At 41.8% G+C, this 22,556-nt stretch overlaps 1 protein-coding gene across 2 annotated transcripts; it reads right to left on the reverse strand.

Annotated features, from left to right (window-relative positions):
* Positions 1-222: 222 nt before the first annotated feature.
* On the reverse strand, positions 223-3,070 carry LOC104441882 (thylakoid lumenal protein TL20.3, chloroplastic). Of its 2 annotated transcripts, none has more exons than XM_039311058.1 (7): positions 2,806-3,070; positions 2,478-2,640; positions 2,361-2,390; positions 1,943-2,032; positions 1,817-1,851; positions 1,468-1,596; positions 223-626 (listed from the first exon to the last, which is right to left on the reverse strand). In XM_039311058.1, the coding sequence occupies exons 3-7, from the start codon at positions 2,371-2,373 to the stop codon at positions 435-437; spliced, it is 459 nt and encodes a 152-aa protein (XP_039166992.1). In that variant the 5' UTR covers positions 2,374-2,390; positions 2,478-2,640; positions 2,806-3,070; the 3' UTR covers positions 223-434. The 2 variants fall into 2 exon arrangements, with proteins under 2 accessions (XP_039166992.1, XP_010053434.2); XM_010055132.3 differs by having other exon boundaries at positions 1,943-2,049.
* Between the last annotated feature and the right edge of the window lie 19,486 nt (positions 3,071-22,556).

Below are 22,556 nucleotides of genomic sequence, written 5' to 3' on the forward strand. Positions count from 1 at the left end.
CGGGCCACTTCAAGATTAGACTTTTTGAGTAAACAGCCGAGCGAGCTCCGCGACAAGGTTCTGCACCCTTTTGAGTCGGGGTAATCTATTAATCTCCCTTGATTACTCCATGTAAGATTAAATCCTTCAGTGATCGCAACACTACTTTCCAACGCAATCTGGATGGCAAGTGTATATCTCCCTCCGGTAATTTTATAGAGATAGGAAGTGAGAGTGAAAAAGTATAGTCACGGCACAATTTCAAACTCGCCAAGATCAAAAAATCAATTCAGTGTTTCCTGTTCAACTCATCTCGGCTTCAACAAATGTCTACCATCATTTGCAGCAACATCGATATTCACGACCAGCGTACAGTGTACTTCATTTAGTGGATACTTTCTTATGTACAAGGATGAAGAACTTCATCACAACTTCCCAAAAAATACCTCTCAAAATTATTTTGCATCACAAAGTCCAGAGCTCTCATCACAGAAGCCATCTCGATCAAGCAATTTCTGTGGCGGTGCACTTAGCAGAGGTGAAGATGGACTGCCATACGCATTGCGACGGCTGTTTCCACAGCCCAAGCTTTTTCTGGTGTCTACCCCTGTAATTGGGTTTGTGCCACTTGCATACTTGCAAAGAGCCTTCATAAACAAATACAAGACTGTCAAGAGCGGTTGGACCATTAAGCAAGCAAGGACTACCAGATAAACAGGTCCTACACATGCACTGTGATTTAAAATCTGAAATTGAGCTAGAACCCTCGACTTTCCAAGAGATGGAAGCTGTCCTTTCTATTATTGTCCATACATGGATTCATTAACAGCACAAAAATTTCAAAAAGTTCGGTGAACTGGGTATGGTATTTTGGCTCATGCTCACAGCCAACAATATAAAGAATGCTGTTAAACGGCTGATGAGTTCTTGCCCACTATATCCTAGAAGCAGCAGTTCACCAATTTTAAGCCAATAGTTAACATGCACAAAACACTAATCAACTTTTAGCAAGCAACAAAACTGGTAACCATAGTCTAATTGGACGTAGAAAGAGATAGGCAAAGGCAGGATAAAAAGGATCGAAAAATAGGTTGCAGGGCTGAACCAGTGAAGAATCGATGGCTATCTATTCAGCAAAAGAAATTTAGAAGAGGACAAAAGTAAAAAGCGGTGGCTTTCTATTATATGATTATTGAGAATGTGCTGTGATCGTGAAAGTTTCTATTGGTCAAAATTCTCATTTGCTAATAGGTCGCCTTGATCTCAGGAGGCTAAATGATCTTTGCAAATTGACCAAGTTGTTTATATCAAGAGACTTGCAGATGCACATAATGCACTGAGAATATATGGTCACCACAGTATGTTCCAGGCTTCCAGTGGTTCCAAGAACCAAGGATTGATGGAAGTAGTGAAGTAAGAGAAACATTAAATATATGCAAAATGGAGACCAAAAGTAATGAAGTTCTGAGATAATAGCTGTCACAATACCTGCTTTTGTGGAAGATCCAGAACAGCATCACTGAAGTCAGCACCATCAATAGTGGCACCTCCAAGATCACTTCGGGTGAGAACTGTTCTTGCTAGCACTGCATTGGTGAGGTTAGCTTCATTGAGAACCTGAATTCAAGCCAAAATTTACAGCAAGTTACAAGTTATGACCGTTATCATCACAACTTCAAGTTCATCCATCATCTAATGACAACAGCCATCCGAACCTCAAAGTATAAAGCTTATTTACAGAGATGGGAGAAATATGTAAATAGAACACTCAAATTATCCATGACTAATAGTTGTTTACACTTAATTTAAGCGATGAAGTAGAGCCTTTTATCTTTACCATGCGATCCATCAGCGTGTCGCTCAAGTCTGCACCTGAAAAAGCACAAATTGACAAATCTTGCGTGAGACATGGAAAAATTTCCATACAGCTGCACAAACAAGTGTGCAGGGGTACCAAGCATACCCGTAAAGTTTGCCTTATAAGCGACAGCTTTCTCGAGATAGGCGCCATTAAATGTAGAGCCACTGAAGTCAGATTCCCTCATATCGGCAGCTGTGAAATTGGCTCTTCTGTATCAGCCATTTACACAATATTAAAAACGTAAAATTTAACTAGACATCGTATCAGCAAATATTATCCATGCAATATGCAGCCTCATAAGCTCAGTCTAACTAAGTAGGAAGCATATGACAACGGCCCACGAATGCATTTGACGTGGAAGTGATTGCCCGAGAAGGAAACAACATAGAAATGCAGAATCCACGCGATGCGACTTTTCATCGCTGTTCGCCATCTTGAGTTAAAGCAATCACTATATTCATCAATTAACAAGTAAATAATTCACAGAATCTTTGGTATGAAGAGTGAGATAGAGAATTACCTGAAATTTTCATTCACGTGCACCGCTTTCCTGTAGGCCGAGAAACAACAGTTCAATATAACATCCAACACAGCTATGCAGCCAGCTGAAGTTACAGAAACTCAAAAGAAGTTCGACCTGAGATCCGCCGAACCAAACTGCGCGGCCGAACCTATCCCGAACTCGCCGCGAGTCTCCGCTTCATACTTGTTGAGATCGGCATTTGCCGGCAAAGATGAGCCGAAGCTAACGACGGCCGCCGCCAATGCCGTGGAAACCACCGCTCGCCAAGTCTTCGATTCTGCATTCGCACAAAAGGGACATCGAAACAGCTCAAAATTCGTTTTTTTCCCTCTTTCCAAACTCCTCAGAATCATTTTCGGTACTACTTCAGGTTCAGCACGCAAAACAGAGAGTGCACGTGCACGAACTGCGAACTTCGATATGACGGAGGAGGAGAACTCACCACGGAAAGAGGCTTTCCCCGGAGACTCAATCTCGCACACGACGCCGGACGACCTCGGAGCCAGCTGCAGAGGCTTCGCAGTTCTTGAATTTGACGAAGAAGAAGAAGAAGAAGAAGATAATGATGATGATGATGAAATGGAGATGGATTTGATGGATAGCAGAGAGATCGAACCGAGAGCCGCCATTGAAGTGAAGGAGAGAGAAAGAAGATCGTTATCCTGAACAGAACCAAGGGACATGTGAGTTTAGTTCGTGATCCTTCAAGATTTCATCAGTCGCTGTTTCATCCGTTTGTTTCTGTTGGGGAGGTGACAGGAACGATTGGCTGTGATGAGCACACGTGAGACTGGTTCTATTGCTTGGTTGATCGGATGCCACGTGTTTGTGCACTGGTCACACCCGGATGAGGCCCTCAAATGTCCCGGACTAAAAAAATAAAACTAAAAATCTGTTGACGTATGCTGCGACCGCAAATGTGCTGGTCGATAAAGTGGCTCCACATAAAATCCATATGGCCTGACGATACATAAGAATAAGGTTAACATGTATCAATGTGTGCAATACTTAACTTTTTAAGGATGTCTGTAGTTCAGCATTTGTAAAGTCTCAAGGCCTTTACTGTGTTTGGCAAAAATTTTGGGTTGCTTTGGAGAGATGGAACTTGGAAGCCCACAACAAAAACCCGGTACTTTCTTCCAAGGAGATTACCAATAGAAAATTCAAGTTCAAGTCCAAGTCCGTTAATATATCCAATTGAACCACGTTTACTCAAAAGGTTAAGCCAATCATTTATCCAAAGATTAAGCCAATCATTAATCTGAATGTGAGCTATGCTCCCCTTCGCCACTAGACTGGTTGTCCATGATTTTATATCTCTAGGAGCACATTGTATTGATTAACGAGAGGAGTCCAAGTTCGAGCCCATCAACTTATCTAGTTGAACTCATTTTACTCAAAAGTTTAAGCCAATAAGTTATGTGCAAACTTGAATATATTAACTACTTTACACTAGATCATTTATCTAATATGAGACTTGTCTAATACACATCCTAACAATCTCCTCCTCAAATGTGAGCTCTGCTCCCCTTCGCCACTAGACCAACTGTCCATGGTCTCTACATCTCTATGGAGCACCAATAGATCATTAGTTCCGATGCCATTTGTTAGGAATAGGAAAAAATTGCCAAAAGAGAGATCAAATTTGAGCTCGTTAACATATCTAGTTAAACTCTATTAACATATCCAGTTGAACCTACCTTTATTCAAAAGTTTAAGCCACTAAGTTATAAGCCACATCATTCTTTTGTATCGGCACCAACTCTATATCTCTGTGGAGCATCAATTAATCATTAACTCTGATATCATTTGTTAGAAGGATGTTGTCTCAATTGTTGAGAATGAGTCTAAATTCGAGCCATCAACAGTAACACATCTAATTGAATTCATATTAACTCATAAACTTAAGTCTATAAGTTATGAATCAACTTTGGTATATTAAGTGCTATATATTGCATTATTTATCCGATATGAGATTTCTCTAACACAATCGACATGTGTATCTTAACACAAGCGACCGTATGGGAGGTAGTCTGAGGTCGGGCGCCCTACCTGTTAAAATTATGTCTCGAGTTTTTCGCTACAAAAGAATAAAATAAAATAAAAGGAGTCTCTGCAGTTTCGAATTCCTTTGAAAAAGGAAATCTAGCCGTGAAGTTGAAGATATGCGCGTGAAACCAAAAAGGGAAGTGTGGGGCCCAAGGTCAAACCTTTGACCTTGGGCACACACCCACACCCACGCGTATAAAAGGGAAAGGTCTTCTCTTCGTGTGTTTGGCCTGTCGAAAGAAAACCTACGTAGCCGCAAGGATCCAGGAGCCGCGCGAAGCAATAAGAAATCGCACGTCGCTGAAGAGAAGCTGGAGATTTCTTTTTAGCGTGCGACTTGCGCGGTATTTTTGTGCCGTGAATTTATACCCAAGCAAGTTGTTATTTATACACTTAGGGTTTGGGGTTAAATCTAGATGCGGGAAACACTTGAGCAATTGAGCGATTGTAAACTCTAACTTTTTTATTTTAGTGGATTATTTGCTGCTGGCTCTTCCCGTGGATGTAGGTACCGATACTCGGACCGAACCACGTAAATTTTTGGTGTCCTGATTTTCTCGTTTATTTCTCTGGCGATTTCGCGTTGACGTAAATTGCAAGATCATATCGTTTCCGCGTATTATATCCCAACAATTGGTATCAAAGCGTGGGGTTGGATTTCTTGATTCTAATTTGGGGCTTTTGCTTGTCTGATTATTATCTGGAAATTTTGTTATTGCAATTATGTCTGAGAGAAAATCTGAGATTGAGAAGTTTGATGGGAGAAATAACTTTGTGTTATGGAGCATCAAGATGCGGGCTTTATTGACAACACAAGGTTTGGCCAAGGCACTAGATGGCGAAGATGAGTTGCCGATTATAATGAAAGCCTCAGAGAGGGTAGAGCTTATGCAAAAAGCAAAGAGCATAATCCTGTTAAATTTGTTAGATGAGGTCTTACTAGAGGTTATTGAGGAGGAGGATGCCGCAGCATTATGGGCAAAACTTCAAGCACTATATGTGAAGAAATGTTTGAACAATCGCTTATATATGCTGAAAAAGATGTTTCAGTTTAGATATACTGAAGGTATGTCTATCAGAACCCACCTAGATGAATTTAATAAACTCATGTTGGATCTGAAGAACGTCGGTAAGATACTTGATGATGAAGAACAAGGCATGATGTTATTAGCCTCTTTACCAGAGTCATGGGAGCACTTTACTGATTCGCTATTGCGGGGGCGTACTACGATTACCTCAGAAGAGGTAAAGTCCGCCTTATTCTTTAAGGAGTGGCAGAGAAAGTTGCGAGATGACGGTCTGGCGAAAGGAGCAGCGCAAGCACTGACGATTCGGGGTAGAGAACAACATCGAGAGCCTAGTAGCAGCAGAGGTAAAAGCATATCAAAATCACGCAATAGAAAGTCCAAAGGACGCATGAAGTGCTTTAAGTGTCACGAGGAGGGGCACATCATGAGAGATTGTCCAAAGCGGAGAAATAAAGTTGATAAATAGAATGCCACAAGCAGTGTGGCAAACGTTGCTGAGGGGAGCAATAGGGATGCAGAAGCTGTTTTATGTGTGATTACTACTTCGTCAGGAGACGAATGGGTGCTAGATTCGGGGTGTTCTTATCACATGATGCCTCATAAAAACTAGTTTACTACTTACCAAGCTGCAGATGGTGGTAGGGTTCTTTTGGGGAATAATGCAATCTGTAAGGCTGTGGGGATAGGGACAATTCGGATCCGGATGCACGATGGGGTGGTTCGCACATTGACAGATGTGAGGCATATACCGGAGCTCAAGAAGAACCTTATTTCTCTGGGGACACTCGATGACATCGGGTGTAGGTACACCGCTGAAGGTGGAGTACTGAAGATCTCTCGAGGTGCTATGATAGTGATGGAAAGGAAGAAAGTGAATACTCTCTATCATCTACTGGGAGAGACCGTGACTGAAAGTGCTGCTGTTTTATCGGTGAGTCAGACTCTAACTTGACTCGGTTATGGCATATGCGCTTAGGGCACATGAGTGAGGCAGGTATGACGATACTGAGTGAAAGGGGGTTGTTGAGTGGTCAGAAAACAGGGAAGCTGGATTTATGTGAGCACTGCATCTATGGGAAGCAGCACCGAGTTAAGTTTACTACAACTATTCATTCGACCAAATGACCAGTTGAATATATTCATTCAGACGTCTGGGGCCCGTCTTTAGTTCCTTCGAAAGGAGGTGCCCGATATATGCTGACTTTTATCGATGATTATTCGAGGAAGGTATGGGTATATTTTCTGAATCACAAATATGACGTGTTTGATCGGTTCAAGAAATTTAAGGCATTGATTGAGAAGCAGTCAGATAAGCAGATCAAATGCCTAAGAACTGATAATGGCATGGAGTTCTGTGGTAAAGATTTTACCGAGTTCTGTGAGAAAGAATGTATTGTAAGACACTACAGTACCTAGGACACCACAGCAAAATGGCGTGGCAGAACAGAAGAACAGAATCTTGCTTGAGCGAGCTCGATGCATGCTTTTGCATGTAGGACTTGGCAAGGAATTTTGGGCCGAAGCAGTGAATATGTCATGTTACCTGATAAATCAATCTCCATCGTCTGCTATCGAGTGGAAGACCCTGAGGAAGTATGGTCGAGGAAACCTGTTGATTATTCCGGATTACATATATTCGGATGTCCTGCGTATGCTCATGCAAATGATGGTAAGCTTGAGCCGAGGGCAAAGAAGTGCATATTTATGGGTTATGCACAAGGGGTGAAAGGCTACCGGCTGTGGTGCACTGATCCCAGATCACTCGGTTTTCTAATCAGCAGAGATGTGATCTTCGACGAGACTGCAATGCTTCAACAGAGAAGTTCTGAGACACAACCAGCAGAGAAGACAGATCATGGTGTCATAAGTGAGGTGGAGCTTGGTGGAGACTCGGAGACCTCGAAGGTAACGAGAGGTTGAGGCTGCAGATGAAGCTGCAGTTCACAAGTCGGTGGTAGTGAACAACCAGCAAAGCCGCAGGCGGACTATAGCCGCGAGATAGAGAGAGAAGGCAAATTAAACCACCGGTACGTTATGGTTATACAGATATTGCTTATGCATTGACTATAGGTGATGAGGTGGAGACAGATGAGCCTTCGTCTTACTCTGAGGCGATGGCTAGTTCGTAGTCATCGCATTGGCTAGGGGCTATGAGTGAAGAGATGGAATCACTCCATCGAAATCAGACATGGGAGCTAGTCAAAGTACCAAAGAGCCAAAAGATTGTCGGAAGTAAATGGGTCTTCAAACGGAAAGAGGGCATTCCTGATATTGAGGCAGTGAGGTATAAGGCGAGACTTGTGGCGAAAGGATATACACAGTGTGAGGGCATTGACTACAATGAGGTGTTCTCTCCTGTGGTAAGACATACTTCTATTCGTGTTTTACTTGCCTTATTTGCTTCACAGGATCTCGAGTTAGAGCAGCTAAATGTGAAAACTGTGTTTCTTCATGGTGAGTTGGAGGAGCAAATTTACATGAGGCAACTAGAGAGATTTGCTATTCCAGGTAAGGAAGATCATGTTTGCTTGTTAAAGAAATCTTTGTATGGGCTGAAACAATCTCCTAGGCAATGGTATAAATGTTTTGATGCTTTCATGGCTAGTCAAGACTATTCAAAAAGTCAGATGGACAGTTGCGTTTACTATAGGAGATTGGAGAATGATTATTTGATTTATCTACTTTTATATGTTGATGATATGCTGATAGCAGCTAAGGATATATCTGATATTGATGTGCTGAAGAGGCAGTTAAATGCTGAATTTGAGATGAAAGATTTAGGTGCAGTAAAGAAAATTTTGGGTATGGAGATTTTGCGTGACAGAACTGCAGGAGTTTTACGTCTATCTCAAAAGAAATGTATTGAGAAGATTGTGGCACGTTTTAACATGCAGTCGGCAAAATCTGTAAGTACACCTTTAGCAAAGCACTTTAAACTTTTAGATAAATTATCACCGCAGACTGAGGAGGAGGAGGAGCATATGTCCCGTGTTCCTTATTCTAGTGCCGTGGGTAGTATTATGTATGCTATGGTGTGCACTAGGCTTGATATTTCACAAGCTGTGAGCGTGGTTAGTCGCTATATGAAGCGTCCTGGTAAAGCTCATTGGGAAGCTGTGAAGTGGATCCTCGGATATTTGAAGGGGACAACAGACGTGGGTATAGTATACCGGAGGGACAGCAATGGCAGTGAGACCACTGGTTATGTGGATTCGGATCACGCCAATGACTTGGATGATTGCAGGTCTTTAGCAGGGTACGTGTTTATGCTAGCAGGTGGTGCAGTTAGTTGGAAAGCATTCTTACAGGATCACATTGCCTTGTCTTCAACTGAGGCAGAGTATATGACATTAACCTTTGTAGCGAAAGAGGCAATATGGTTACAAAGTTTTCTCTTGGACTTTGGGTTAGAACAGAAAAGTGTGGATATACACTGTGATAACCAAGGTGCGATATATTTGGCGTATAATCCAGTTTATCACGAGCGAACAAAGCATATCAACATCAGGTACCACTTCATCCGAGATGTCTTAGCTAAGGGTATTGTTATTGTTAAAAAGATTGCTACAGCAGATAACCCGGCAGACATGATGACTAAGTCTGTTCCTGTGACGAAGCTCAAGTTCTGCTTGAGCTCTATTGGCGTCTATGGAAAGTGAGTGCCCGTCGGGGCGTTGGGAGAGCAGCATGAATGATGAGCACTATAACTTGGCTTCAGACATCGAGCCAAGGTGGAGAATTGTTAAAATTATGTCTCGAGTTTTTCGCTACAAAAGAATAAAATAAAATAAAAGGAGTCCATGCAGTTTCGAATTCCTTTGAAAAAGGAAATCTGGCCGTGAAGTTGAAGATATGCGCGTGAAACCAAAAAGGGAAGTGTGGGGCCCAAGGTCAAACCTTTGACCTTGGGCACACACCCACACCCACGCGTATAAAAGGGAAAGGTCTTCTCTTCATGTGTTTGGCCTGCCGAAAGAAAACCTACGTAGCCGCAAGGATCCAGGAGCCGCGCGAAGCAATAAGAAGTCGCACGTCACTGAAGAGAAGCTGGAGATTTCTTTTTAGCATGCAACTTGCGCGGTATTTTTGTACCGTGAGTTTATACCCAAGCGAGTTGTTATTTATACACTTAGGGTTTGGGGTTAAATCTAGGTGCGGGAAACACTTGAGCAATTGAGCGATTGTAAACTCTAATTCTCTGATTTTAGTGGATTATTTGCTGCTGGCTCTCCCCGTGGATGTAGGTACCGATACTCGGACCGAACCACGTAAATTTCTGGTATCCTGATTTTCTCGTTTATTTCTCTGGTGATTTCGCGTTGACGTAAATTGCAAGAGCCTATCGTTTCCGCGTATTATATCCCAACAACCAACGGTTGAGTTGGCCCGTCGGCGATGTTGACACCTAATATTTTAGAAAATAATAAATAAAATAAAACATTTGGTTTTTAAAATCTTTGTTATTGAAAATATGTCCTCATTTCAAAATTTAAAAAAATTAGTTATTATTTGATTTTGGAGCCATTTTCTTGTTGAGCGAATATCATAAAGGATGAGAGGCTTTGGAACATTGGGGGGGAGAGAGAAAGAGCTTTCGAAACACTTACAGAAGGGAATAGAGTTTTTATGAGAGAAAAGTCAAAACAAAAGTGGAGAGAGGGAAGGGCTTCTCTTGGTTCGGCCAAAGGAAGAAAACACAAAGGAAGAAAAAGTAAAAAAAAAAGGGGAGCAGAGAGAAGTGACCGCTACAATAAAACAGCAGGGAAAGCATGCAGCTGAGGTGAAAAAAAAAGGAAAAGAAAAAGAGGAGTTGTTCATCTTCTTCGGCTGTGGCCGATCCCCTGCGCATGACCGCTCGCTACCACTGTGCCGGTACCATCCAACGCCGGCAGGCAGGCTGCCGACCATCGCCACTCCACCCACTACATCAGCAACGACTCGCCGCTCCGCCCATTGCACCAGCAACGACTCGCTGCTGCCCCACTTCGCTGCAACGCCGTGTTTCCCTTATCGTCGGAGCCCGACACCACCACGCTTCTCTGCTGCTGCCAACAGCCTAGCTCCGTCGTTGTCTCTGTTCTCACCACGCGATGATTCTAACGCCATCTCTGTCTCTACTACTGCCTTGAGCCACTGGACGTCGAGCCGAAGCTCTTTGTAACCCACTGATCCGACCATCGCCCAAAGCTAGAAGCCCCGACACCCCTGTCCCACCTTTGTCATCGCTGATCTGCAGCACCATAAGCTCTGACGCCCTTATTCTGCCTCACCGTGCGACGCCCCCGACCGACGCTCCTTCTCTCATGCCAATAGCCGCCACGCCAGCAACCCACGAAGCCACCTGCTACCTCCCCTGTTTTGCTACAGGTCCGATTACTGCCTGAACTTCGCCGGAGCTCCGACGGACAGCCCCTGTTCCGAACGGCGACCCATCACCGAACCACCAATGTAACTCGGTCACCACTGCTTCCTCATTATTCTTCAAGTCAACCGTGAGTTACACTAGGTAAATTTTTTAGATATACGGTTTCATAGTTTTTTTATTCTAACTTGATTTGTTTTGATTTATTTTTATCATTATCCGATAGGAAATTTGTCATATTAAGTCGTAATAATCAAAAAAATTGAGCTGCGAGATGTCAGGTTAGATTTTTTATTATTTCGAATTTTCATGGCAAATTCATGAATTGCTTTGCATCATTGAGATAATGTCATTGATTTACATTGATGAATTTTCAATAGAACATATATTTTGGTGTGTTATCATTATTTGCTCATCACATATCATGCATATCTAGAATTTAAGTACTTAGGTCTATACACATTTCACATTTAAAGAAATGCATTTTAATTTTTAAGATTCATACAGAATTAGGATAATTTTCCTTTAAAAAAACCAAAATTTAAAAAAAAAAACCACCCGTGGTGGCGGCGTAGTGGTTGAGCGCAGGTTCCTTTCGGGAGAGGTCCTAAGTTCAAATTGCTGTGTCGTCTGCCTTACGAGAAAGGAACTCACGACTTACCCGGGGCAGTAAGGGTCATGGTGACTTTACTGCTCCTCCCGGGTTTACTCCGACGTGAAGCAGCGCAGGGGGGGAGCTTTTGAAACACTTACAGAAGGGAGTAGAGTTTTTGTGAGAGAAAAGTCAAAACAAAAGTGGAGAGAGGGAAGGGCTTCTCTTGGTTCGGCCAAAGGAAGAAAACACGAAGGAAAAAGTAAAAAAAGGGGAGTAAAGAGAAGTGACCGCTACAGTAAAACAGCAGGGAAAGCGTGCAACTGAGGTAAAAAAAAAGGAAAAGAAAAAGAGGAGTTGTTCATCTTCTTCTGCTGTGGCCGATCCCCTGTGCACGACCGCTCGCTACCACCGTGTCATTACCATCCAACGCCGACAAGCAGGCCGCCGACCATTGCCGCTCCGCTCACTACATCGACAACATCTTGCTACTACCTCACCGCTCCGCCCACTGCACCAGCTCACTGCTGCCCTGCTTCGCTGCAACGTCGTGTTTCCCTTTTCGCCGGAGCCCAACGCCACCACGCTTCTCTACTGCTGCCAATAGCCAAGCTCCGTTGCTGTCTCTGTTCTCACCACACGACGATTCTAACGCCATCTCTGTTACTGCCTTGAGCCACCGGACGTTGAGCCGATGCTCCCTACAATCCACTGATCCGGCCATCGCCCGGAGCCAGAAGCCCCGACACCCCTGTTCCGCCTCTGTCGTCGCTAATCTGCAGCACCAGAAGCTTCAACGCCCTTATTTCGCCTCACCGTGTGACGCCCCCGACCAACGCTCGTTCTCTCACGTCGGTAGCCGCCACGCCAGCAACCTGCGAAGCCTACTGCCTCCCCTGTTTTGCTGCAAGTCCGATTATTGCCCGAACCTCGCCAAAGCTCCGACGGATAGCCCTTGTTCCGAACGGCGACCCATCACCGAACCACCATCACAGCTCGGCCACCACTGCTTCCTCATCATTCTTCAAGTCAACCGTGAGTTACACTAGGTAAATTTTTTAGATACTTGGTTTCATAGTTTTTTTTATTATTTTATTCTAACTTGATTTGTTTTGATTTATTTTTATCATTATCCGATAGGAAATTTTTCATATTAAGTCATAATAATCAAAAAAAAAAAAAAAATTGAGCCGCGAGATATTGGGTTAGATTTTTGATTATTTTGACTTTTCATGGCAAATTCATGAATTACTTTGCATCATTGAGATAATGTCATTGATTTACATTGATGAATTTTCAATAGGACATATATTTTGGTGTGTTATCGTTATTTGCTCATCACATATCATGCATATCTAGAATTTAAGTACTTAGGTCTATACACATTTCACATTTAAAGAAATGCATTTTAATTTCTAAGATTCATATAGAATTAGGATAATTTTCCTTTAATAAAACCAAAATTTAAAAAAAAAAAAAAAAAAAACCACCCGTGGTGGCGGTGTAGTGGTTGAGCGCAGGTTCCTTTCGGGAGAGGTCCTTAGTTCGAATTGCTGCGTCGTCTGCCTTATGAGAAAGGAACTCACGACTTACCTAGGGCAGTAAGGATCGTGGTGACTCTACTGCTCCTCCCGGGTTTACTCTGCTGAGAAGCGGTGCAGGGGGGAAGCTTTCGAAACACTTACAGAATGGAATAGAGTTTTTGTGAGAGAAAAGTCAAAACAAAAGTGGAGAGAGGGAAGGACTTCTCTTGGTTCGGCCAAAGAAAAAAACACAAAGGAAGAAAACACAAAGGAAAAAGTAAAAAAAAAGGGAGCAGAGAGAAGTGACCGCTACAGTAAAACAGCAGGGAAAGCGTGCAGCTGAGGTAAAAAAAAAAAGGAAAAGAAAAAGAGGAGTTGTTCATCTTCTTCAGATGTGGCCGATCCCCTGCGCACAACCGCTCGCTACCACCGTGCCGGTACCATCCAATGCCGGCAGGTAGGCCGCCAACCATCGCCGCTCCGCCCACTACATCAACAACGTCTCGCTGCTGCCTCGCCGCTCCACCCACTGCACCAGCAACGACTCGCTACTGCCCCACTTCGCTACAACGCCGTGTTTCCCTTTTCGCCGAAGCCCAACGCCACCACGCTTCTCTGCTGTTGCCAACAACCCAGCTCCATTGCTATCTCTATTCTCACCACGCGACGATTCTAACGCCATCTCTGTTACTGCCTTGAGCCACCGGACGTCGAGCCGATGCTCCCTGCAACCCACTGATCCGGCCATCGCCCGGAGCCAGAAGCCCCGACGCCCCTGTTCCGCCTCTATCGTCGCTGATCTGCAACACCAGAAGCTCCAACACCTTTGTTCCGCCTCACCGTGCGATGCCCCCGACCGACGCTCCTTCTCTCATGTCGATAGCCGCCACGCCAGCAACCCGCGAAGCCACCTGCTGCCTCCCCTGTTTTGCTGCAGGTCTGATTACTGCCCGAACCTCGCCGGAGCTCCAACGGACAACCCCTGTTCCGAACGGCAACCCATCACCGAACCACCAACGTAACTCAGTCACCACTGCTTCCTCGTTATTCTTCAAGTCAACCGTGAGTTACACTAGGTAAATTTTTTAGATATTTGGTTTCATAGTTTTTTTATTTTATTTTATTCTAACTTGATTTGTTTTGATTTATTTTTATCATCATCCGATAGGAAATTTGTCATATTAAGTCATAATAATCAAAAAAATTGAGCCGCGAGATGTCGGGTTAGATTTTTATTATTTCGACTTTTCATGGCAAATTCATGAATTGCTTTGCATCATTGAGATAATATGTCATTGATTTACATTTATGAATTTTCAATGGGACATATATTTTGGTGTGTTATCGTTATCTACTCATCACATATCATGCATATCTAGAATTTAAGTACCTAGGTCTAATACACATTTCACATTTAAAGAAATGCATTTTAATTTTTAAGATTCATATAGAATTAGGATAATTTTCCTTTAATAAAACCAAAATTAAAAAAAAAACCACCCGTGGTGGCGGTGTAGTGGTTGAGCGCAGGTTCCTTTCGGGAGAGGTCTTAAGTTCGAATTGCTGCATCGTTTGCCTTGCGAGAAAGGAACTCACGACTTACTCGGGACGTAAGGGTAGTGGTGACTCTACTGCTCCTCCAAGGTTTACTTCGCCGTGAAGCGGTGCACAGAGGTTCCTGGGTACCAAAAAAAAACCAAAATTAAAAAAAAAAAAAAAAAAAAAGGAACAAAAAATTTTATTTAGGTCATACGGATTTTATAATATGCACACCACATATTGCGATGTAGTTAGTGGGTCATAGTTTAATGTTTTAGTATTCCTATCGTGTAGTTTTTTTAATAATAAAAAAAAAGATCCAAAGATTAGTATTGCATCATTATGTTGTTTTTTAATAAGAATTATCAAGTCATTTTAAAAAGAAGCAAAACACAAAGGTCATTTACTTAGTTAATAGGTTAGTTCATAATTAATCCCATTTTATGTCATCATTGTTTAGTGTAGGTTGCATTTATGTATTTAAAAAATCATTATAAAAATCATAAAAAGAACATGTAAATAGAATTGTCATGTCATTCATCTCAAGTCACGAAGCACGTGCATATTTAGGATTATGTAAATTAGATTGCATGCATATTGTAATGATTCAAATTATGTCACACGAATTACATCTCATATGTCATTAAAATAAAACTCATGCATATCAAATTTAGATTAAGATTGCATATAGTTAACATTTTTTTTAAAAAGAAAAAGAAAAATTAAGTGTCATGTCATTTGGAAATCATGTTTAGGGCATGCATTTTTATTAGCATTTTTGTAACGTTTTCTTTAGAGAGTGGACCTTAATGAAGTTGTAGTTTATAATTTATCACTTCAGTTGATTGAATGTTATTTTACTGATTATGTACCCGCATGACCACCCTTTGCATGATAGTAGCTTAGGTTAAAATTAATCAAGACTGCGTGAATTAAAATGAAAAGGTCCCAACGGCCGCGATGGTTTGGGCTCTCTTCCCCTCACCAAGGGGAGGAGTTCGAATCGTCTCACAGTTATTTGGGGTCTTAAGTGGGACGCTGGGGGTGGTGAGTCCTTCTGCTTACATGTCTCCCCAGGTTTACTCGCCGGTTGCCAGTTGTACGGGGTTTCTAGGTCACAAAAAATAAATAAATAAAATGAAAAGATCCCGAAAGGGCATTAGATTAATCTAGCGTAACCATATCCCCGGACTTATTGAATCTCTGGTTCGCAAAAGTAAAGTATTCTCCCATACTTTACTTGGGTTTCTAACCAACCCTACTTGGTTAGTGGTGGTTCCAAATTGAGTATAATGGCATGTTTAAATGAGTAAATCTCTCCGTATCAAGTCGCGATTGGTAGGACTTGGGAGGGTCCATGCCAAGTCTTCAAACTTAGTAATCTAATAGCATTCTTTGAATAATTCACCCCCGGGAAGGTCGCGACATGCGACTATTGAGTTCCACTGACAAATAGTTTGAGGTTTTTTATTAAAAAAATAAAAACTAGCAAAACTATTTTACAAAGTGTAGTAATAGCATTTACCTCAAAATTGCTTTTCAATATGTTTTTAAAATACATTCTACCAATGCCTTTGTATTTTTCCAAAGGCATTTCCAAAACCGAATCAAAAGCACCTAAGTATACGTCTATACAGTAAATCCATATCGCATCTACAGCAACCGAGTTAGGTTCCACGGCTATCAGTTGCCGCCCAATCCCTAACCAAAGTCAAAAGCTAGATTGTACACAATGGGCATGGCCAAAGCCTGCACTACACAAGGTCATATGGCAAGGAGAATGGAAAACAAATTTTACACAGTTTGAGAATACACTATAGCATAATGGGATTGATAGAACAAGAACGCTTGTACCGGCGTATGAAAGCAGAGTTCATCTGCCATATCTGGAGTGAGGCGATGACATTTGCCTCGGTAGCATTTTTGAACAAGAAGATCCTAGTATCTTCGTGAATTGCCTAAATGCGCAAGGTGACGATAGTTCTACTCCTTGAGCAAGCAAAAGCTTTCTTCTATGGAATGGTCCACTTGGATGACGAGAGAGAGTTGCTTCTGACGAATCTGATGGAACAATTGAGCAGTTGAAGCTCAACTCTCCAGGATTCTCAGTGACAATTTTTCTCCTTCTAGTACTGGGACAGAGCTTCATAGACTTATTTATTGGCGTCGCTTGCCTCGGAAGATCTACCAGAAAAGTATGAGATTCGATGACTGAAGCAAGCCCAGTTCGATGAAGCACATGGTGGAGCCAATCACACAGAAAAATCACGATAAGAGATTGGGCGTGGTGATTTAGGTAACAGAGGCAGCCCATCACAACTGAAGAGAGAGCGCATAGTGGAGCTACACTAAAACCGACAGCAGAAGGCACAGACACCTTTTAATTTCTATAATGTGACTGACTGCTTATGTTTCTCTCTGCCAACAAATTCAGTCTTGTCGAGGAACATTACCATGCATGCAAGAAGGTGGAGAAGGCGCCTGGATTGGTCAGTGCAGTTTGAAGTCTTGAGATTGCCATCTGGGCCTCTACCGATGTAGAAATAGAGGATTCTACTCGGATAGGCTCTGGTCTGCAAGAACTAGAAGGCCAAAAGGCCCAAGAGCACCTCGCTCAGAGGCTCCACCACTGGTGCTGCAACTGAAATTGGCATACGCTTACAGGTGTCGTCTCTAGGACCTCTTCATCTGCCATGATGTCTTACATTGGTTACAAGAAGTTCTCGACTTTACCAAATTAACAACTACGGAACAACACAAGCCTGTACTTAAACTCCTGAATAAAGAGGCTTATGCGGATATTTTAGCTAAAACAACTGAGGCTAGGAGACTACTCTCGCTGGCCCAAGCTGCCATTCAATTGGACCCACTCAACCAGGAGCTGGCGGATGCGGAACAGGAACACCTACGGGTTTTCTCCGAGTTGCGCCTTCAAGAGGAATCCTTTTTTAGGCAGAAATCTAGGGTTCGTTGGCTTAAAGAATGAGATCTAAACACTAAGTATTTTCATCACTCAGTTAAGAGAAGCCACCTTCGAAACATAATTCTTTCGATCTATAATGGAGACAATCTGGTTTGTGGTCCTGCTGAGGTACAATAGCTCTTTGTCTCTCATTTCCAAGCTCTCTTGGCGGCATCCCCCTCCTTCCTATGTGCCTACAATTGAGGAGATTCGGGCAAATCTAAATCATACTCTTGATGATGATCAGATTCAGATTCTCTCCCAACCTATCTCTAATAAAGAAATCCAAAATACCATCTTCTCTCTTGAGAGTGGTAAAGCACCAGGCCCGGATGGATTTAATGTGGACTTCTTCAAGCGGTCTTGACAGATTGTTGGCCCTTCGGTCTTATTGGCGGTTCGGGACTTCTTCACTTCTGGTCAGCTTCTTAAGGAGATTAATGCAACCATCTTGACCTTAGTCCCGAAGATCCCCAATGCATCGTCTGTTAATGACTTCTGACTCATAGCTTGTTGCAACGCAATCTACAAGTGCATTACCAAGATTATGGCTAACAAGTTAGCAGCTGTGCAGCCTTCGATCATCAGTTTGCTTTTGTTAAAGGTAGACGCATTAGTGATAACATTATGTTAGCCTAGGAATTGTTCGTTGATTTTCATCACGAACTTTACCGGCCAAAATGCATCATTAAGGACAACTTATGTAAATCCTTTGATTCGGTAGGCTGGAATTTTATTGAGTTAACCTTATTAGCCTTCGGGTTTCCTCCTGATTTTGTCCATCGCATGATGGCTTGCATCCCCCAAGTTTTCTATCTCCCTTAATGATGAGCTACACGGCTTCTTTCCGAGCGAACGAGGGATTCGACAAGGTGACCCTATGTCCCCCTATTTATTCACTCTCGTTATGGAAGTATTTACTGGGATTCTCAACACCCAAACTGACAAGTTGGGTTTTGATTTCTTCTAGATGTGTAAAGCATCTAGACTGTGACATCCCAAATTTTCAACTTTGTTTTCTTCTGAATGAATCGAGCATTTCATTGACGCGCTGATAGGGTTATTCTCAGAGCCGATCACTCTTGAGATAACTAGACTATCTACGGAAGCCATTAAGAAATTTTAAGGCAATAGACTTGAGAATTCGATCAGAAATCGGCTTCTCGACCGTGCTCATCTTTAGAGGCCATTACGACATAGTTAAAAATTAATTTGAGATCAGAGATAGGTTTGTTCGACTAAGATGTGTGGCCGATCATGGGTGACTCCACTAAATTGGAAAATTCTCGTCGACTGACACTAATTTGATTTCTCTGTCGTTTTGGTACCCTGTGTCAGTAACTGAATCCTCGAGTTTTTCACGACAATCAAGAGTTGTCATTGAGTCAAGTGAGTTCATTGTGGCTCAAAAAATCGATCATGGGTTATTTGCCCTAAAAAGTTTTGAAAACTACCCGGTAGCCTAGGTCACACTAAAAACATGCCAAATGGAAATTAACCGCCGATTCGAGTCCGATTTCAGAAATTGAAGATTCTGTCATGTCACAATAAATTCTATGACCCACTACTCAGTCTTAGAAGATTTTTCTGACAACCGACATTTTTTGGGAAAAAATCGTCGCCGCGCCATTTTTGTGAAATTAAAGCCGGGGATTTATTTTGGTTGTAAATTTGGGAAGCATGAGGAATTCTTGGATGAGCAAAATTATCAATTTGATAAATGGGACATCAATTGATTTTATGAGAGCTGATCGAGAGAAAATCAAGAGAGAATTAATTCCAATTGAAGCCTTATTCTTCAAAATTCGTAATGCCCCACACCCTAGCCAATTTTGGACCATTGGAAACGTTATTTGGGGTGTTGGTGTGGCCAAAGGAAGGCCAATGAATAATACTTGGCTTAGGTTGAAACTTGATGAACAAGTTGTGGAAAAAAATCTAGCCTAAGGGCCCCCATCACTCATCCCTATCTCTTCTCCCCCTCACACCCTCTCAATCGGCCATATCTCCTCTACTTCCTCCATCTTGTGCGACCGGTGGACTAAAGAGAAAACCGAGCAGCCCATTGAAAATCTCTACAGTCATTCCTCTTGAAGATCGCCCCTCCTCGGTTCTACTCCTTCACCGAAGCCACGCGGCCATCTCCACCATCACCCTCCATCTTCACGCGCGTCTGCCAGCTCCACGCCAGCACCGAGTCAACCAGAGGCCGCTTGTTGACTTTGTCGGCCACTCACGCCTCATCCCACGAATTCCTCTCCTCGAACCTGCAGCTCCACTTCATTTTGTTGCTGCCAGCATCCCAGCTTCTGCCAACACGCCTCCACTAGCGGATTCTTCACGAGCAGCAATTGCCAACGAAGTTGCTCCCCTCGTCTGTTCAGCCAGCGAAGCCGACCATTCCAGTCGGCCCAGCTCCTGCAACAGCAAGCCGGCCCAATCCAGTAGCCTTTAAGTCTGTTCCTCCTCACGTGTCTTCAGCCCAAGCGAGGAGCAGCCCAACGGCCCATCTTCTCCAATTTTCACGCAAGTCAGATCAGAATTCAGCCCAGCATTTTCAGTCTTTCGGGCCCAGCAAAGTCCGGTCCAGCAGTTTATCCCATTGGAATTCGACCCAATCCACAGTAGCCCAAGCCCAGTTTTCGGCCCATCTTCAAGCTCACAACTTGAAGCCTAAAATCAGTTCGGCCCCAAGCCCATCATTTGCTGTGAGCTTGCAAGGTTTCTTGGCCCGGTTCAAGTTCATCGCGGGCCCAAGTTCGACCGATGTCGCGGTGTTCCGTTCTTCGCAAATCAAGTGAGTAATCTCACTAATCCTTGCTTAGTAGACTAATTATGCTTAAAGGTTGCTTAGTGTTAATTAAATATGATTAAGTGGTTAGATTAGAATGGATTAGTGATTATTAGTTAATTGTATTGCATATTAGTTAGGTGGTTAGTGTAATTAGCTCGAGGATAGCTTATACTATTTATTGAATGTCTCTCGGGATTTTTCCCGACCCTTATCGAGCTTCAATTAGGTATTACGGGCCTATATTGGATTTTTAGTATTTATTTATTGTCGCGGCCTACCCTTGGGGGGAGGGAACAAGTTTAGGGGTATTGTCTAAAAGACGGGCCTAAGGCCCGTGATTAGACGTGGGCTCTCCCAAGCCCATACCCCGCGTGACATTGGGGTATTCTAAGGAAATTCGCGTAAAAGGAGTCGCCACTAGCCTATTGAGGTCGGCTAGAAACCAAGTGAAGTCTGGGAGTGTATCTTACTTCCTACCCAACCAGAGAATCTAGGATCAGGGAACTTGATTACATTAATTGATCAATTAATGCCCTTTCGGTACCTAATCTTGTTCATTTTAACAAAATGATTTTTGACAAGCAGTTTGGATTGATTTTATACCTATGCATGTCGCGACCTATTTTTTTTCGGGTGTGGACCACCTAGGATTTGGCTAATGGATTGTTAAGCCTAGACCTAACTCGGGCTCTCCCAAGCCCATACCAATTCGCAAACTTAGGTTTAAATTCTTAGCATGCAATTGATTTTTTAATCATGAGTCACCACTAATCTATTTTTTAGTGGGTCGATTAGAAACACAAGTAAAGTAACGGGAGTTTCACTTTACTCCTACGAACCAGAGACTATGGGTACAGGGACTTGGTTACACTAGATTTCTCTAATGCCCTTTCAGTACCACTTCTTTTTAATTTTCAAAAAATATTTTTGCAGGCAGTTTGGATTGATTTTAAATCTATTTCCTAACATGTGAGGTGATCATGTGGGTGCACAAACCACCAATTTAACATCCAAGAAAGCAATGAAATAATAAATAAAAAAATGCGGGGACTTACCTTGTAGCAACGAAAGTATCTGCATGGTTAGATTAAAAATTCACATGATCAACCCTAGATATGATTTCTAATTAATACACAATTCCTTTTTTTTTGTATTTTCACTTGATTAATGAAAATTATACAATATGCAATGCAATATTAACTAAATGACCTAATTCTAATGACATGCAATTTCTAATTAAATGGTCCTAGCAACAATCACTAAATGACATGCATTTCATAAATCTAATCCTAATGACATGCACATGACATTTTTTATTTAAAAAAATGCAATCTATCCTAGAGATTGAAACTAATTTATTCTAAGACATTGTTTGTATTTATTTTTTTATATGAAATTCGGAATTAGAAAAATGTGAAAATTATCTAATTAGATGAAGATCCTATTCAATTTGTATTAGGAATTAGGTTGAGCTAAATCATAATTTAAACTAAAATATTATCTTAATCCAAATAATCCTAAAATGCAATCTATTCAAGAAAATACCTAAACTTATAATGAATTAAGAAAAGTATTATCTAAAACTAAATTAAGTGCAACTTTACCCTAATATGCAATGATATGCCCTAATTCTACACGACATATGCATGATGATTTTTTGTTGTTTTTCCTTTTTTTCCCTTTTTTTTTAATTTTGAAATTAATAATTGCCAAATAATTAAACATGCGTTCCAAGTTTTAAAAAATAGCAACCTAAATAAATTGGTTTGGCTTCTTTTCTTCTTCTTTTTTATTTTTAATTTTTGATTTTTATTTTTTTAAAAATTCGAAATAATAAAATTCCTACCCTAAACATGCAAGATAACCTAAACCATGCAATATTCTAATTCAAACATATTTCAAAATAAACGAAGCAATCAAGACAAGCCAATCCAAAGATATCATACATCATTCATATCAAGGAATAATATTTCGCTAGTAAAATCGATAAATTGATCTTAAGCCTTAAATATCAAAGTAATAATTTTATTCCCACTTAATTAATTATTTCATCTAAAGCCTTATAGATGAAATAAAAAATTCAGGTGCGGTTGCGAACCGGGTGGCATGTCATAATTTCTAATTATGCATAGGGAAACATTTCAAATGAAGAAAACAAGATACAATAAATAAAATATAGATAAAATAAATCTGCATAATAAAATAAATCAAATCTACCTAATTTGATTTTTTTCTTTTTTTTTCTTCCAAACCGAGCTTGGCAACCGGTTCGGAGTTCGCGCGAGAAGTCGCGCGAGGAATTCCGGTGAGAAGACACAAGAAAGCATCGGCGGCGAACGGGTCG

This window comes from Eucalyptus grandis, chromosome 4 (genome assembly GCF_016545825.1).
Source record: "Eucalyptus grandis isolate ANBG69807.140 chromosome 4, ASM1654582v1, whole genome shotgun sequence".
Taxonomy (NCBI): domain Eukaryota; kingdom Viridiplantae; phylum Streptophyta; class Magnoliopsida; order Myrtales; family Myrtaceae; genus Eucalyptus; species Eucalyptus grandis.

Bases quoted from the DNA above. Each gene is read 5' to 3' on its own strand.
- LOC104441882 (XM_010055132.3), bottom strand. From the start codon at position 3,046: ATGTCCCTTGGTTCTGTTCAGGATAACGATCTTCTTTCTCTCTCCTTC. The intron at 2,391-2,477 runs GTCGAACTTCTT...CTCGGCCTACAG, and splicing joins TTTGGTTCGGCGGATCTCAG to GAAAGCGGTGCACGTGAATG. The intron at 1,597-1,816 runs GTAAAGATAAAA...GCTTGAATTCAG, and splicing joins ACACGCTGATGGATCGCATG to GTTCTCAATGAAGCTAACCT.